Source organism: Vipera ursinii (assembly GCF_947247035.1).
Source record: "Vipera ursinii genome assembly, chromosome: 3".
NCBI lineage: Eukaryota > Metazoa > Chordata > Lepidosauria > Squamata > Viperidae > Vipera > Vipera ursinii.
The window spans coordinates 142,872,815-142,892,012 of record NC_139516.1 but is presented as its reverse complement, the minus strand read 5'-3'; the positions used below and the strand labels follow the sequence as shown (position 1 = coordinate 142,892,012).

Sequence of the window (19,198 nt, the reverse complement as noted above, 5' to 3'; positions counted from 1 at the left end):
GCATACTTCTCAAAAACCTTGGTTTAACACTTTGGGTGGGGGAAGTCCTTTAAAACCAAATATCCATTATATCCATATTAATATAATAATGTAAGTTACATAATTTGAGATATGTAATCTGCATGATTGCAAATAGTATAAATAGATGCCGATGATATTGCTACATCAGTTACTTAATTATGCAAATGATGAATTATGTATGTGGCTTCAAGATTTTAGTCTTAAATTTTAAAATAGCTTTCTCTGGTACAAGTTTTTTTTACTCGATATCAAAAGTTGTGGAGAAATCCCATTTTAAATATTTTGTTTAATAATCTTGGAAAATATTATAAATACCATTTACATTATTTCATATATTTTTATATGAAGATGTCCATGGAACACACATTGTTAGTTGTTATAAAAAATGCAAAATTACAGGAAGCAAAAGGAAAACGTTAATTTCTATGGCGCCTTTAATAAAAAGACCACCACCGGAGGGGGGGGGAAGGAACGTCTTGTTTTATTCAAGGTAGTATTGTAAGATCTTTCATAAGTAACGAAGATTCATAACTGATCTAAAGTGAATGAATTCTGTTAAGTTAGAAACAAAATTAATCTAGAGTATTTCTTGATGAAGGATTCATCTGTATTGCACATCAAAAGACAGCGTGCAGTTTTTCTGTAATTTCCAAGTGGTCTTCAAGGGGAATTCGGTGTAGAGCACATTAGAGCAGTCCACTTATGAGATGGCGAGTGTTCTGTTTCAGGAACATTTGTTGATTGTTTTTGTACTATAAATTACATTTGACGGTGATTTTGAGCCAGTCACTCTCTCTCTCTCAACCCAACTTACCTCACAGGGTTGTTTTGGGGAAAATAGGAGGAGGAAGGAATATTAGATATTTTCACTGCTTTGAATTATTTATAAAGTAATAAAGTCAGGATAAAATCAAGTAAATAAATAATAAACAAGGTAGCAAATTTTATGCCAGCATATTTTTCTGCTGTCTTAAGTACTAGCACATAATACTTTGAGGTATCCTGGGACTGTGGTATAATTATGCTGCAAACAGGTAGAGGGAGAATTTGATGTCACCGTATGCCCTCAGAATAGCCCCCACCCCCCAATTTTCATTGCAGCATCTATTGGTAAGTAGGGGACGCAGTGGCTCAGTGGGTTAGGATGTTGAGCTTATCGATCAGAAGGTCGGCAGTTTGGCGGGTCGAATCCCAAGTGCCTCATAACAGTTACTCGTCCCAGCTTCTGCTAACCTAGCAGTTTGAAAGCACGTAAAAAATACAAGTAGAAAAATAGTGACCACTACGATGGGAAGGTAACAGCGTTCCGTGCGCCTTTGGCATCTAGTCATGCCGGCCACATGACCACAGAGACGTCCTCGGACAAACGCTGGCTCTTCGGCTTTGAAACGGAGATGAGCACCGGCCTCTAGAGTCGGAAACGACTAGCACGCATGTGCGGGGGAACCTTTACCTTTTTTATCTATTGGTAATATGCACTTTCTTCAGGAATGTAAACCACTGTGTAGAATTATTAGTAAAAAAGTACTCAGCTCAAAGTCAAATTCAAAATGTAATAAATAATAAATTAAAAAACATCAATTCCATGGCACATACTGAGAGTAAATAATTCCATTTAGTAGCTCCACAACTACTAGGAATTCATAATATTGTAGAGAAGAAGAAATGTTGAAATTTGCCACTGAAATTAATAGGATGTTAAAATGCTCAATTTTGCTATACCATGTCAAATACCTGTTTTAATTGTTTCATTATGATCAGTGCAAATTGTATTTTTAATAACATTGCACGTATTTTAAAATAATTTAAAGTATTTGTATTCTAATTCTGAAAAAGCCATAGAAATAATAGCATTCAACATATACCAACAAAGAATTTTCCAAAGATAAATTAATAAAAAAATTAAAAACACAGCAAATAGATTTGTACTTTTTTGACATTTAAAAGGTTGAAGATAAAATGTGGCATTTTAATTTTGAATCCTTCACTTTGTTTATTTTTATTCATTTTATTTATTCAACCTCTATAGCTGGCCCATGCAACCAAGGGACTCTGGCAGCTTACAGTTCTAAAATTATAAAACAGTTTAAACAATTTAAAAAGCACAAAAAGAATAGAAATCTCTACAACAGACATGTCAAACACAAGGCCCGGGGGCCGGATCCGGCCCACAAAGTGGTTTTGTGTGGCCCCCGAAGCCATCCTGGAAACAGTGAGGGAATGGCCCCCACTGCCTTGGCCCTGGCCCAGAGACCCTCCTTCTGCCAGACCCCCAGATCTGTCCCACTCCTGCCCAGGCCCCCATAGGCACCCTTGATGCCAATGATGTAGAGCTGGCCATGCCCACCCAGTAGGCCATACACACTCCAGCCACGCCCACCCAGTAGGCTGTGCCCACCCTGGCCATACCCACCTGGCCCCCCGACGGCAACCACAGTGCTGATGTGGCCCTCAATGAAATTGAGTTTGACACTCCTGCTCTACAAAATAAATAAGTATAAACAGCAGTCAGGATGACTAATCGATTAATAGCAACACCAAGTAATGGGTTTACATTTTCTATCTTGATATCATTTATATCAGGGGTGTCAAATTGCTGAACCGCGAGCCGGATGCATCACGCTGAATATTTATATATTCTATTTTAACTACTGACTTCTCATTACAGGACAATGCCAGGCAGAGCTACATTGAGCTTGCATCGAGTTTGGTTCCTGCAGAAACTTCTCCAGTCAGTGAAATTCCCCCTGGTAGCAAATCCATCTATGAGACACTTGAGGTTACTACTAAAGACAACATCACAAAGATCATGTTAAACCGGCCAAAGAAGAAAAATGCTATCAGTATCAAGGTAAAGCTTGTAGATTTTGTAGTTTGGGGGAGCAAATAAAAACAGAGAAGGGAAGCAATTTTTCAAAAAAACAACAACACCCATCTATGGATCATTTAAAATATGAATTTTAAATGATTTAAATAATTTCACAAAATGCTATCTGTGTAGGTTTACTAGTCACCCCAGACATCTGAGGGAAAATTGCCCCAGCACTCTCTTCGGATTCTTTCCCTATCTTCTCTTTTCTTCATCTGTTTCGGATCTTTTTTCCCTCCTGAATCAGGTACACGTGTATGTTGCTTTGTATTCACCTGGGATCTACAAAATTTCACCAAGAATGCTACGCGCATCCATTATGATAACTACTTGTCCCCCTTTTTATATTTAAACAGTTATTTTATTTATTATTTATTTATTTATTTATTTATGGGACTTATATGCCGCCCTATCTCCCGAAGGACTCAGGGCGGCTCACAACAATAAAACAGCAATTAAAAAACAGTAATACAAATATTTAAAAAAGAATTAAATTACAAAGCCCCATAATTAATTGCTAAAACCGATAAATTAAAACAATATTAAACCCCCCCCCCATCGTTTAAAAATGGAAAACTGCCAAACGCAAAGAGGTCTGGAGATACAGATAAGTCCATAAGCTTTTCAAGAAACCTTCTTTTTTGAACAAGCTGGCCTGGTCTGACGGGATGGGGTTGGGTTTTTTATAATTAGTTTTAATTTTTAATATGTATCAATTACTACGGGCATAGTTGTTTAATCACTTTTTAATTTTTGTATCCTGTTTTTTATTATGTATTGCCCTGTTCACCGCCCTGAGTCCTTCGGGAGAAGGGCGGTATACAAATTAAATTATTAAATTAATTAAATTTAAATTATTAAGAAAACAAAACAAAACAAATGGTGCCTTTATTTGGAAGTGTATCTTTCTGTCCATAAAAAGAAAAAAGATTTGTATGTTCACTAGACAATGTCTTTTAGGTTACAGGTACTAATTGGAGCAGCCAGCAGTATGCTCGTGGGTTGGTTACTTGAAATCATTGATTGATATAATCAGTAACCTATAACTGACAAATATTATCTCAGCAGCCATTTAATACAACCACCCAAATGTTCTTAGAACTCCAGGTACTCAAAACAATTGGGTTTGTTCGATTTTCTTTTGCTTATGATGCCCATTCCTGTAAGTTCTAGGTAACTAATAATATTTACATTCTACTAAAACTCTTTTTTTTTGGTAAATATTTTATTAGAATTTTTTAACATAACATAAATCATTATAAAACAGAATGTTGTCTGGGTAACATTTATAAGACAGTCCTTAACAATTAATTTCTATAATCTATATTCCATATGTTAATTATTTGATTTTCCCTTTCCCCAACGTATTTTTCTTTGCAAAACATTACATTAAGACAGTTTTATTTGCTTAACAATTCGATATATAGTTCCAATAATCCTGTTTATCGTTTTAGTTGCCTTATCATAAATCCTGTCACTATGTTTATTTCAGTTTATTTCTTCCCCCCCCCAATTTCTAAATATTTTTACAAGTGACAGTCTTTTTAACACTTAACTATATTTACCTTGGTGGATTTCATTCTGTTTTTTCCATACCCTCTCATATTTTTATATTTCCCAATCAATAAATAGAAAGAAATAAAAAGAAACAAGAAAAAGAAAGGAGAGCAGCTTATTTCTCCCTCCAAATTTTAAATGTTCTTACAAATAACAATCAGTTCAACATTCAACTGTATTTACGTTAGTGGATTTAAGTACTAGACTACAAAAAATAACATATTAAAATATGTATTTCCCCTAATATATATTTATTCCCTCAATTTCTCATTCTTTTTAACCATAGCTAAGAATGTATTTAATCTATTTAAACTTTGAACATTCCATTCAATAGTTCTAATCATCTAATCCTTTAAATCTCATTCAAAACACATTTTTTATATTTTTCTTATCATCACATTTAAGTAGCTAAAATGTTTGCTTTTGTTTAAATCAATTCAACTCAGAAGAATAGAAAAAACAAAAACAAAAAAAAACAAAACAAAAACAAAACACAATTATATTAATTTAGAGGAAAAGGGAAAAATTTCCCTCTAAGAGTAGTATATTTCAAAATTTTCCCATTTCTTAGCCATATTGAAACAAATGTTTCTTTTTGAAGTATTCTTTCTGGTAAATTCCATCTCTTTCCTGATATTTCATTTTAATCTTTTTTCTCTGGTCGTTGTCTTTTATAATCAACATGTTTTTCTGCATCATTTGTTTCCCTAAAGGGAATTTTTTCTCATTCTTTTCCTTATCTTCAAAGTTGTTTAGACATGTTAAAATATTTCCCAATTGAATTAAATCACAATTTTTTATTTTATATGATTCCATCTTCAAGTCTCTAGCCTCAAAATTATATTTAATCATCTCTGCTATATTTTCCTGAGAAAGTTCTTGAAGTGAAATTAAGTTGAAAATAAGTTGATTCATGCTCTCAAAGTTCTTCTGCATTTCCTTGTAATTTAAAGTCATTGTCCTTTGAAATTTTTGCTGCTTATCATATACTTTCTTTTTTGAAATGAGCGTTTTACAAGGTTTGAGTCTCTGTCTTCAGAATCTTGTTCAGTCATCTCTACTGTATTTTCCTGAGAAATTTCTTGGAGTGAAATTAAGTTGAAAATGAGTTGATTCATACTCTCAAAATTATTCTGGATTTCTATGTAGTCATTGTCCTTTGGAATTGTCGCTCATCATGTTTCCTTTTTTAAAGTATTCATTGCTTCAGCTGTGTTAGCTTTGTTTAAACAGGTGCATTTTCTGAAAGCTTAAAAGTTCAAAGGGAAGAAAGAAAAAGAAAAGAAAAAAATCCTCATCCACCAGCAGGTGTCAGCATTTGCTCATTTTTCATGTCTTTCTAGTTGTTTTCTTTCTCTAAAGGGTAAATGTCGCCGCCCAACTGAAAGGGAGGGAGTGAAGTCCCCCTCCCCCTTTCCTTCTTCGGAGATCTCTTATTTTGGAGATTTTCTTCTTCAGGAAAGTAGGTAGGATAGAGAAAATCAGTATTCTTACCCATATTCAAGCATGCTGTTTATTATTTCGCTTATTTATTTTTTTCTAAAAAAAAGACTTGAAAAGTTTAACAATATAAGTATTGGATCTAAAAACTAGAAAGTGGCATTGATGACATCTAGTGGTGAATTACAGCACTACAACTTCTTTATGCCTAAAAGAAACCTGGCTTGAAGCCCAGAACAAGATAGGATTTTGGCTGGCCTTAGAACTATGTTTTTATTGAGAATTACAGTTCAGAGAAAAAAAGAACAGGCTTGGGGGCTGCTTATCTATGTGGCAGAGATGATAAACATTTTAAATTTAAATTTAAATTTAAATTTTTGAACATAAATACTGATTTATAGACCTGCATTGTAGATTTTTAAAAAACACTTTGGATTATAAATCTTGATTGTTAAACAATCCTGGACAGAAAGGATATATTTTTATTGGACAGAAATATTTGAACTTTACTTATGTCTGCTTAAGGGAGATTCAGGAACAGACAGTCAGTTGGATAAATCTATAAAAGCTACTTATAAAAATAAAATAAAATGGATGTTTCACACTCAGCATTAAATTGTAAAACATCATCTTTAACATCTGTTTCTAGCAGCCTTAACTTGCCATATCATCGAGAAAATACTGATGAAACACAGAAAGAAATTCTCTCCATGCTGAAGTTAATACAAAAAACAATTATTCTAGCTTGTGAGACAGTTACTAATAACACAAAGGAGATAAAATAACAATTTTCTAATTCAAATCTACAAACTCAAAAGACAACTACAGAGAAGGAACCAGCAACCCAGAAAATAGAAGGAAAACTAGAGAATGCTGACACAAAAACTGATGAGCCAAAGGAGGAAACAAATGACCAGATTCAGATAAATGAAAACTCAGAAGATATAGCGATGATATTGGAAAAGGAAAAGACATTTTATAAACCAAGTTTTCAGAACATACTGGATGACAAGGAAGGAGAACTGATGGAATGGAAGATAAAGTTGTTATTAGAAATGTGGGGTAGCAGAGGAGGGAGGCAGTTTAATGAATATCAACGGGCTAGTTCTTCCAAAACCATTTTAACCAAATGATTTCTCTTGTTCCAAATAATATATATAAAAATAGAGGAAGAATTATTTGATGATCCAAATGCACTGACTTGGAAAGTTAGTTGGCAAAGAAAGAAAGCTAGAATAAGATTGAAAGAAACAGAAGCTTTGACCTAACAGAGGAGATGCTATATTATTGATTAGAGGTTTGAATATGGTTAAGAGTAGAGAAATAGAAGCATTTTTATAACTAGATAGCTAGGATTTGTAATCAGAATATTACATCTTGGTATGAAAAGGGTTACTAATTAACAGCTGCAGGTTACTAATTAACAGCTGCAGTGATTCACTTAACAACTGTGGCAAGAAAGGTTTTTAAATGGGGCAAAACTCGCTTAACAAATATCTCCTTTAGCAACATAAATTTTGGGCTCAACTGTGGTTGAAAGTCAAGGATTACCTATATTGATAACTGTGTTTTATATTCTTATTTTATTGCATTATAAGCCATCGTCACTTGTGATAGCAAAATGATAAATAAATAATAAAATAATAATTAGTTTTCTTTTTATGTATAAAAACCTTTAGGTAGTAAAAGATTGATTGACTGGATGATTTCTAATATCTCTAACCAATTCAGATAGTTTATAATTCTATGATGTTCAATATGCAGTAGAACTGAAAATTTATGTAATCATTTTTTTTAATCCCATTTATATCCCGCCCTTCTCCGAAGACTCAGGGGTGGCTTACAATCTAAAGCACAAATCAATGTGCTTAGCAATATTTAGTATTTAGTATTCATCCAGCTTTACAGTTAATTAGATGTTAACTCTAACCTGGGTGAAATAAAAAAAAGTCTGTTCCCTTCATCTTAAATGGGAAATTGATTAATTGATATGTGGTGCTCCTTTTTAATAGCAGAAATAAATTTCAACAAAAGAGAGCTTTTCGAAAGCTGATAATATTGTATTTCTTTACTGAGTATTAATGTTGTACTTTATATTTTATTGCCTTTGTACAAATATCTGATGATAAAATTCGACTCTGTGGTCACCTACATACCAGAAGCTTGCATCATGTTATAGTCAAAAGACAGCATGTGTTCATTGCAAAAGTCATGTTTTACCTTTCCATTTCTGTGATATAAGAAAAACGTTACTTATTCTGAAACACAAATAAAGCACAATTTGATATTTTGTATGGTTCATTATTCTCAATTTTATTGCTTGGAAACGTTCTGTGTCTACAGTCGATCTGAAAAAATTATTCTTTTGAGTCTTTGCTTGATATTGATAATCTGGGGATTCAGTAGTTGTAGCTATCAACATTTTCCCTCTAACTTTCCGAATTATAGAATGGGAATTTTATTTTCATTTGTTAATTCTCTTCTGCAGATGTACCATGAAATTATGCAAGCGCTTGAGGAAGCCGCAAAAGATGATTCTTCTCTAACTGTTCTTACAGGTATTAGCTTTTACCATGAAAGTGAAAATCTGTGCTAATGTTAATTAGGAAAACAGCAACACACAAGATTGTGTCAGCCTGTATGCATAGTGAATTTACAGTTGACAATAAAGAAGTGAAGGTGTTGGATAGTTGGATTTTCATAGGTTTAAAGATGGTTTCAGAAGGACAGCATGCTGAAAAATTAAAGAGGATCCTAGGAGAAAAGGCAATGAGAAACCGGCAAAATCATGAGGCGTAGGGATATTTCAGCGATAACAACTATCAGAAGAGTGAAAGCAAGTAAGCAGGAAGAGCTAATCATATATTTTGAGCATGTGATGCACGTGGATGATGGACACCCAATCTGACTGCTTGGCAAGGTTGATGAAAGCTGAAACGGATGGATGGACGGATGGATGGATGACAGGGATATTACTGGGATGTCTTTGGAGGAGCTAAAAGCAATTCAAAAAGCTATCTTGTTCAATCACGTTTGAGTTAGCGCAGGGGAGAATATGTTTTCTAGATGTAATAGTTACATATAACAGCATCTAAGATTCTTCAGAATGATAGTGCTTCGTACTGCTACCAAAATTATTGCTCCCGTTTAGGTACAGATTTCTGGAAACAGCTACGCATGAATGCCAGCTGAGTGTCTCTGACCCAGACACACACGGCCGACATCTCTCATAGGGTTGTTGTGGGGGAAAATAGGACAAGGAAGGGGCATCGTATATGTTTATTACATTGAGTTAGTTATAAAGTAATAAAGGTGAAATTAAAAATAAATGTGTAAAGTTAATATTGCTAAGCACATTGATTTGTGCTTAGATTGTAAGCCACCCTGAGACTTCGGAGAAGGGCAGGATATAAATGGGATTAAAATAAATAAAAATAAAATAAAATTAAAATAAAATAAAATAATAATCCATGGATTTCAGTGAAAGCCTTGGTGGAGCAGTGGGCTAATGCCTCCTTAAGTAACACCAGCTGCCTGCAATTAGTGTAGGTTCGCATCCCACCAGGCTCAAGGTTGACTCATCCTTCCATCCTTCCGAGGTAGGTAAAATGAGGACCCAGACTGTTGGGGGCAATAAGCTGACTTTGTAATAATGCCGCTTGGGGTGTGTGTGAAAGCCCTAACAAGCAGGCATATACATAGAATGAAGGCTACTGCTAAGCTTGTAAGCCGCCCTGAGTCTTCGGAGAAGGGCGGGATATAAATGGAATTAAAATAAAATAAATAAAATAAAAAATGTCATAATCTTCAATTAATCCTGAACCCTGTTCAAAATAAATTGATTACTTTGGCCTAGGGTGCTCTTTTCGAATTAATACAAGCACAGGCAGTCCTCTGTTAGTAACGTCTTCATTCAGCAACTGTTTGAATTTACAAAGATACTGAAAAGGCAGATTTATGAGCAGTCCTAGAATTTATAGCTATTGTGATGGATATTTTGGACTATCTGTATGTCTCAGGTTGTGCTCATATGACTTCATGTTTAACGACCACGGGGTGATTTGCGTAATGACCACAGAGGAACTAACGTGAGCTGGGTATGGTCCCAATGGAGCTGCTGGTCCAAATTGTGGTCATTAAGTGAGCCTTGGTGGAGCAGTGGGCTAATGCCTCCTTAAGTAACACCAGCTGCCTGCAATTAGTGCAGGTTCGCATCCCACCAGGCTCAAGGTTGACTCAGCCTTCCATCCTTCCGAGGTAGGTAAAATGAGGACCCAGATTGTTGGGGGCAATTAAGCTGACTTTGTAATAATGCCGCTTGGGGTGTGTGTGAAAGCCCTAATAAGCAGGCATATACATAGAATGAAGGCTACTGCTAAGCTTGTAAGCCGCCCTGAGTCTTCAGAGAAGGGCGGGATATAAATGGAATTAAAATAAAATAAATAAAAATAAATAAGTGAGGACTACTTACATTAATTTCGTTCTTTTTTAAAATTTGCTTCTACATAGGTAACGGGGACTATTACTGTAGTGGAAATGACCTGAGCAACTTTGCCCAGGTTTCACCTGGTGATATGGAAGAGTCTGCAAAGAATAGTGCAGCCATGCTCAAGTATGATTTGGTTTCATTTTGTTAAAATGTATAATGAATATATACAATGGATGATAAGGAGAAAAAAGACCTATCAAGTTCAATTACTTCCTCCTCGATAGATAAAATATGCATAGACTTGTCAGAAATTAGTGTTTTAAGCACATTTTATATACTTGAATAGTATGAAAATTGTATGCCTGCAGCATGTAAAGTTAATATAGAAAAATCATTGCACAGAGTGTAGCATGCGGATCAGAACTGGAAAGAGCATCCTCTTCTGTTTAGTTTTTATCAGAAGCCTCTGCCTCAGTAAATACCTGTGTTGTATTTTTTCCCCGTTTTTTCTATTGTCAGTTACATCCTGTTCCCTCCCTCACTATCTTTTAGTTGTTATTTTTATTTTTGTTGTATTAGACATATATTTGTGTACATGATTTTCCCGGGAGTGAGGATGTGCAGCCTCCTGAGCTCCGGCTGGTGTACTTGAATGCCAGGTCTGTTGCTAACAAAGCTCCTCTCGTCCGTGACTTGGTCGAGGGTGAGCAGGCGGACCTGGCTTGCATCACGGAGACTTGGTTGGGCCCAGAGGGCGGTATCCCCCTGGTTGATCTTTGCCCACCAGGTTTCCGGGTGCTACACCGGCCTCGGGCTCAGGGTAGGGGTGGGGGAGTGGCTGTTGTTATGAGGGAGACCTTGTGTCCGCGGGAGGCCACCGTTCCCCAGATAGTCGGGTGTGAGTCTCTCTTCCTGAGATGCGGCCCTGGTGCACAGTTGGGCTTGCTGCTGGTGTACCTTTCGCCTAGTCACGCAGCAGCAGCCCTGCCTGAGCTTCTCAATGTCCTCTCTGGGTTGGTGATTGAGTTCCCGAAACTTATAGTTTTGGGGGACTTCAATCTACCATCCCTGGGAGGATCATCTGAGTTAGCTCGGGAGTTCATGGCTTCCATGACGGCCATGGACCTGACGCAAGTAATTTCGGGACCGACTCATGAGGGAGGCCACACCCTTGACCTGGTTTTCTTATCTGGACGGTGGTTAGATGATCTTGGTGGGGGCTCCCCAATTGTTATGCCCCTGTCATGGACCGATCATCATCTCCTGCGGCTGGTCTTCCGTTTTGCCACACCCCGCCGTGGGTGCGTGGAACCAATTAGATGGTACCGCCCCAGACGCTTAATGGATCCTGAGAGGTTCCAGGCAGCGCTGGGGTCCCCACCTGCCTCCTTCGCTCACAGCTCGGCAGATGCCTTAGTGGAAGCCTGGGAAAGGGCAGCCACTGAGGCTCTTGACCGAGTTGTACCCTTGCGGCCCCTGACCCAGTGCAGATCCCGTCGAGCTCCATGGTTTTCCGCGGAGCTCCGGGAGATGAAGCGTCGGAGACGGGGCCTAGAGAGCGGTTGGAGATCCAGCCGATCCGAATCCGACCGATTGCAACTAAGAGCCTATATTAGGTCTTATCTCGCTGCGATAAGGGTGGCGAGGTCTAATCACTTTGCTACCCTTATCGCGTCCGCAGATAATCACCCGGCCACCCTGTTTAGGGTGACTCGCTCCCTCCTTAACCAAGAGGTGAGGGAGGAACCCTTGCAGGGTCATGCTGAGGAGTTTAACCAACATCTGTCGGATAAAACCGCTCGGATTCGGACCGGTCTGGACTGACTGGGCAGAATCTGACGATCAGGACGCGGGCGGTCTTGTCGATATTACCTGGGAGGAGTTTGATTCTGTGACTCCAGAGGAAGTGGACAGGATTATGGGGAGGCTGAGCTCCACCACATGTTTATTGGACCCGTGCCCTTCTATGCAGCCCGGGAGAGGACACGAAGCTGGTTCCAGGCAGTTATATCGGCTTCTTTGAGTGAGGGTAGCTTCCCTGCCGTCTTAAAAGAGGCGGTGGTGAGGCCTCTCCTCAAGAAGCCTGCCTTGGACCCAGCTGTATTGAACAACTTTCGTCCGGTCTCCAACCTTCGCTTTCTTGCGAAGGTTGTTGAGAGTGTGGTGGCGCATCAGCTCCCTCTGGTCCTGGATGAAGCGGATTATCTAGACCCGTACCAATCGGGTTTCAGGCCCGGGTACAGCACGGAGACGGCATTGGTCGCACTGGTGAATGATCTCTGGAGGGCTCGGGACAGGGGACATTCCTCTGTTCTAGTCCTATTAGACCTCTCAGCGGCTTTCGATACCATCGACCATGGTATCTTGCTGCGCTGTCTCAGGGGATTGGGAGTGGGAGGCACGGTTTTACAGTGGTTCTCCTCCTATCTCCAGGGACGTTCGCAGTCGGTGTTGACAGGAGGGCAGAGGTCGACCGCGAGGTCTCTCGTTTGTGGAGTTCCTCAGGGGTCGGTCCTCTCGCCTTTCCTGTTCAACATCTATATGAAACCACTGGGTGAGATCATTCGTGGTTTTGGAGTTGGGTATCATCAGTATGCTGATGATACCCAGCTTTTTCTTTCGACCCCAAACCACCCCAGTGATGCCCTCAACGTGATGTCCCGTTGCCTGGAGGCGGTTCGGGTCTGGATGGGGAGGAACAGACTTCAACTCAACCCCGACAAGACTGAGTGGCTTTGCATACTTTCATCCCGGATCAATTCGGATATTCCATCTCTCTCTATGGGGGGTGAACTATTACCCCCCGTAGATAGGGCTCGCAACTTGGGAGTCCTCCTAGATTCACGGCTCACCTTGGAAGATCACATAGTGGCTGTGACTAGGGGGGCTTTCGGCCAGGTTCGCCTGGTGCACCAGTTGCGGCCCTATCTAGGCCGGGATGATTTATGCACGGTCACTCACACGCTCGTGACCTCTCGTCTAGACTACTGCAACGCTCTCTACATGGGGCTGCCCTTGAGGACCACCCGGAGGCTCCAACTGGTACAGAATGCAGCCGCGAGAGTTGTGTTGGGAGTCTCCCGATACTCCCATGTTACACCTCTGCTCCGTGAGCTGCATTGGTTACCAGTTGTCTTCCGGGTGAGATTCAAGGTACTAGTAATGGTGTTTAAAGCCCTACATGGCAGGGGTCCGGAGTACCTTAGGGAACACCTGCTGCCGGCATCAACTTCCCTTCGCCCTGTGCATTCCCACAGAGAGGGCATCCTCAGGGTGCCACCGATCAGAGAATGTCGATTGGTGGCCCCCAGGGGGAGATCCTTCTCTGTGGGCGCCCCGGAGCTATGGAATCAGTTACCGGTTGAGCTCCGGACAGCGCCCGATCTGCGCTCCTTTCGCCGCGATCTAAAAACATACTTGTTCGAACAAGCCGGCCTGGCCTGATGGGGGATTGGTGGGGTTTTTTACTGTCATTTTATTGGGATTTTAATATGTATTGATTGTTTTAGTGGGCATGTATTTAATCTTTTTTTTTAATTTTTGTAATTCTGTATTTTTATTCTTGCCCTGTTCACCGCCCTGAGTCCTTCGGGAGAAGGGCGGTATAGAAATATTATTAAACTAAACTAAAACTAAATTGCTTTTGTTGTTGTAAATTGCCTTGAGGCAAGATGGCTGACAAACAATAAATAATAATTAAGAAATATTTCTGCACAAGAATATTTTACCATTTGGAAGAAAAGGTGTTATCTCAAATTATTTCTTAAATACCTGCCAAAATGAGATACAAACAATTAAGTAAATAATAGATGATAAAGAAGCCAGTTTCCATTATTCAAAATAGACACCTTAGTTCTTTTTTGTGTCCATAGCACAGAAAGGTCTGTCAAATACTTTGCACATCTCGATTTAGAAATAAGTTGTTACCAAGACTTTTTTTAAACAAAATCTTCTGTTGCACTTTTCACTCATTTCGTAGTAGAATGATATAGCAGTAAAACCAAAGGCACTTTACACAACAATTTAAAGATAAATATTGTGTATTTAAAACTCCGGAATGATATATTTTCTCAGGAAAATTCAGCTGTAGGAATATCCAATAAATGGTTAGGGCTCTTTTTTCTGCAGAAAAATTGTTCACGTGTGGTGATATTCCAAAATATTATCTTGTTTGGAGATTGTTTCCTGTTCCTTTCTATTTGCAGAAAGTTTGTCCAACATTTTATTGATTTTCCAAAGCCATTAATTGCTGTGGTAAATGGGCCAGCTGTTGGGATCTCTGTAACTGTGCTTGGGCTGTTTGACGTCGTATATGCTACTGACCGGGTAAGTTTTCACTCTTGATTCCTGTCCCTAACATTAGATCATTGTGAACTTAAGACATTTGTTGGAATAGCGTTTATTTGTTCAAGATACAAAGTTCCTTTTTTTCCTACTTGGAGAATAACGGTATGGCGTAGTGAGATGCTATATATGAGAACTGGATTTTTTTTCCATAAAATTGAATTATATTTTTTACTGCAAGTTGTCCTACTGGGATGCAAGGATATAGACATATAGGCATGGAATTAAAAAAAAACTCAAACGCCTGCATCTGAACCTCCTGGGTCTTGCATTGTATTATTACTTAGTCCAAGGGTGCCTTTTCAGGGCTGTTTTAGTTTTACTCCTTTGTCTGTTGCAGAGGTCCCCTAAAATCCTTCCTGTTGATAAGTTGTCTGAGCTTCCTACTCATCCAGTTACCTCACTCACTGGCAGCATCTCTGGCAGAACCTAAAAGATCTTCCCTCCTCCCATCTTCATGCAACACTGTTTTTGGTTTTTCTTACTCCTTCTCTTATATACCTTGTTTCTTACATTGCCAGCTTGCAGAGGGATGAGTTTTTGTTGTTTTTTTCTCCCTGCCTACGTGGCGATTTCCTGGCCTCCACCATCTGCTTTCTCAGAAAGAAGAGTCTTTAACTAGGCAATTTCTTGGCCTCCACCATCTGCTTTCTCAGAAAGAAGAGTCTTTAACTTGGAAGAGTCCACTCGTGCGAAGAAAATTCCTGTTTTCGTATATATATATATGCACCTCATCCTGTAACACAAGGGAGCATCGCCATCAAATAATAAAGGAGACATAATGACCATCGAGGGACGCGGTGGCTCAGTTGGGTTAGGACGCTGAGCTTGTCGATCAGGTCGGCAGTTTGGCGGGTTGAATCCCGAGTGCCACGTAACAGAGTGAGCGCCTGTTACTCGTCCCAGCTTCTGCCAACCTAGCAGTTTGAAAGCACATAAAAATGCAAGTAGAAAAATAGGGACCACTACGGTGGGAAGGTAATAGCGTTCCATGCGCCTTTGGCGTCTAGTCATGCCAGCCACATGACCATGGAGACGTCCTCGGACAAGCACTGGCTCTTCAGCTTGAAACGGAGATGAGCACCGGCCCCTAGAGTCGGAAACGACTAGCACGCATGTGCAGGGGAACCTTTATCTTTAATGACCATCACACTATTCCTTTTTTCATTTAAGCAGTGTTATATAATATCAATACTGTGGATAATTCTGGTTTAAAGAACATAATACTACTTCATTTGAGTACAGTTTTTACTTTAAGGGACACTTTAAACCAGATTTAGGGAAACTTGCCAGTTTCCATTTGGAATAGCATGGCTCAAAAAAGATTTGTCATATAATAGTCCATCCCTGAATCATTGAATCTTACACAGCTCAGCGTAAGAGTCTTGCCACTTGTACACAAAACCTGTAACTACAGGAATATCCAGTGCATATTAAAGTTACTCTTGTTGTAGGTAACTATTATAGTGTAACTGGATCAGAGAAGTTCACAGTGCTACGTAAGTGTTACAAGAATATTTATCATATCATTTGAAGATGACATGGCTATATTCTTTCTTCTAAGGAAAAATAAAGTCTCCATGATGACAATATTTCTTCCCCCCACAGGCTACATTTCATACTCCTTTTAGCAACCTGGGTCAAAGTCCAGAAGGATGTTCTTCATACACATTTCCCAAAATAATGGGGTTAACTAAGGTAACGTGTACATTTTATCTGCTTGATGGTTGATTTGGAGAAAATTTCTCTTAGATTTTGTCCAAGAAGGAATATTTGTTAAAAATGAAGAACAGGGTCAGTTTATGTAATGATGGGCACTTATGGGGCATATGGGGCATGATCAGGACTGTATTTTAATAACATTTTAATGTTCAGAGCAGTTAGCTGACCAAAACATACGAAAGCGGTAATAATATCATGGGGAACTGCCTTGCCGCATAACAATAACATTGATCAGTCATGTCCAAATTGCCTACCCCTGCTCCGCCTATCAAACTTGTGGGTATATGCCAGTGACTGAACCTTAAGATAGTTGATGAATGATATACTGAAGGATTCTTCTATTTGTTATATATATAACATATGCACTAGAATTAGGGGAAAGTCATAATGAGCAGTTTCTTTTCTCATTTAATCAGGCCACTGAAATGCTGCTTTTCAACAAGAAGCTAACTGCTGCAGAAGCCTGTTCGCTGGGACTTGTGACTGAGGTTTTTCCTGACAGCACATTCCAAAAAGAAGTGTGGGCAAGGCTGAAGGCTTATGCCAATCTTCCCAAAAAGGTTAGTCAAAAAGCAACCGATCAGTATTTTATTAGTCTTTATGTCTATGCAACCTTATGAGTAGGAGCCCTGATGGTGCAGTGGTTAAATGCAGTATTGCAGGCAAATTTTGTCCACAACCTGGAGTTCGAACGAACTGACGGGGCTCAAGATTGACTCAGCCTTCCATTCTACCGAGGTCGGTAAACACTTTTAAAATATCAACAGCCATAATTTGACCAGGTGTACCAGCAAGGATGGAGCTGTAAGCAAACTTTTTTGTGCTCAACTTCTATTTTTCTCTTAATATTCCAATCCCTTATTATTCCAACCAAGGTAAACCAGAAGCAGCAGGAACAAGACAGGTTCCTGTAGCAGTACTGGCCGAAGTAGAAAGAGTAAAAACCCCTAATCACAAAAGGACAAATTACAGGTAGTCCTCAACTCACAACTAGTCACTTAAAAAATGCTTACAGCAAACCTTTCCAGAGCTACCTATGACCTTTTTTTGTAGCTGGGAGGGTTGCAAACCTCCCATGGTCACGACTGCATTTTAGGCACTTGTCAATTGGCTCACTTTTATGACCATTTGCAGTGGCCCACAATCATATGATCATAATTTGCAATATTTTTTGCTGATTTCCGGTTTTTCCTTGTTTTCTGGCATAAGATGCCCATTGGGGGGAATATATTTGTTTAACAGCTGTGGCCTCCACTTAATGACGATTGTAAAAAACAGTTGTAACTTCAAATCTGGTCACATGATACCTCCATTTACAACCGCAATGACCTATGGCTGCAGTTCCAGACTTAATTACAGTTTAAGTCAAGGGCTACCTGTAAGAACTTCAGAACAAATTGTATACTTGAAATGACACCACTTGAAACAAACATTTTGTTCTTGGAGCTATGTGTGTTTTCTTTGGAATGTTGTAAGACTGGAATATTTCATACATTCCTAATGCTATCATCCATTCATAGGAGGGAAAGTATAAGGAAGCCCAGAAGAAAGTTGCAAGATAACAAATAAACTAGAAAAGGGGGGGAAGAAAGGAATGTAAGGGTACTTCCGTAATCATCTAATTGAATCTGAACTAGCTTGGTACCCACAAAATATTGAAAAAGTTACGGAGGTCCAACAACAAAATAGGAAAGAAATATAATAAATATAACAAAAATATTGCCCATTTATTTTGTTGCAAATCCTACTTGTGGATAAATATCTGAATTTGCATCCTTTCCCAGTCAGAAATTATTTTACTTACACTATACTGTGTTCTCTCTGTTGTGGAACTCTATAAGGTAGATAATAGTGACAGCTTGAAACTATCCATTTAACAAGCATCTATGTCTGTTAACACTTTTTCAGACATAATCATGACCTATGTATCCTACCCTTGAAACAAACCATGAATTATATCCATGCTACAGTTCTATACAGCCCTATCTGGTTTAAAATCTCTTGAAACCAATTATAACTTATTTCTAAGTACATATTTATAGAGAAAGACTGCATACATGTGGAGGCAAAGAGAATTGCAATTAGAAATCTGTTGTATTTAAAACCATTGTTATAGCTGCCTGACTCTTTATATGAAAGACTCTTTATGTTAAAGAATACAGATCTCATTAAAAAAGGCTTTTACAGCAGTTTTTGACACTAAACAAATGTAATAAACTAATTCAAATTGAGAATTTTTTTTGCATTGTGGATGATTTAGACATATACTGAGAGAAATAAGTATTAGAGGGAGAAAGATATGGAATGACCAATTTTATTTGTCCTAATTACCTTCTTCCTGCTTTTCACTTGTGGTATGTAGAGGGACAGCTGTTGACCATCTATAAACAAAGATAATTTTCACTATAATTTCTTCAATAACATAAAGATAAAATCTATCATGTAGCCTGCTTCATTTATGAAACAATACCCAGGTTTGTCACTGTTAATTGTTAATGTACAATGCATGTAATTTTAAGTAAATTTGTGATCCACCCCTATCCTTACCCTAGAAAACTATGTAGCATAGAAATTTGGGAAATACAGCCGACTCGAGTATAAGCCGAGACCCCTAATTTTACCCAAAAAAAAAACCCTGGAAAAAGTTATTGACTCGAGTATAAGCCGAGTATAAGTATAAGCTTGGCCCCTTCTTAGCAACATATCTATATTCTGTGCCACGCCGAGCCGCTTGTTGACTCTGGCAGCATCCCAGAGCTGGATCGGGCCGCGGTTCGCAGGGTCCGCTCATCAGGCTGCCAGGCTTCCTGGCAGCA

General features: G+C 38.7%; 1 protein-coding gene across 1 annotated transcript in view; it reads left to right on the top strand.

Annotated features, from left to right (window-relative positions):
• ECI2 (enoyl-CoA delta isomerase 2) overlaps positions 1 to 19,198 on the top strand; it is a 30,908-nt gene that overhangs the window by 9,588 nt on the left and 2,122 nt on the right. The window contains exons 4-9 of the mRNA XM_083358399.1: positions 2,690 to 2,872; positions 8,376 to 8,445; positions 10,397 to 10,499; positions 14,522 to 14,642; positions 16,269 to 16,358; positions 16,799 to 16,942. Coding sequence (XP_083214525.1) covers positions 2,690 to 2,872; positions 8,376 to 8,445; positions 10,397 to 10,499; positions 14,522 to 14,642; positions 16,269 to 16,358; positions 16,799 to 16,942 — 711 coding nt within the window. The remainder of the gene's footprint in view (positions 1 to 2,689; positions 2,873 to 8,375; positions 8,446 to 10,396; positions 10,500 to 14,521; positions 14,643 to 16,268; positions 16,359 to 16,798; positions 16,943 to 19,198) is intronic.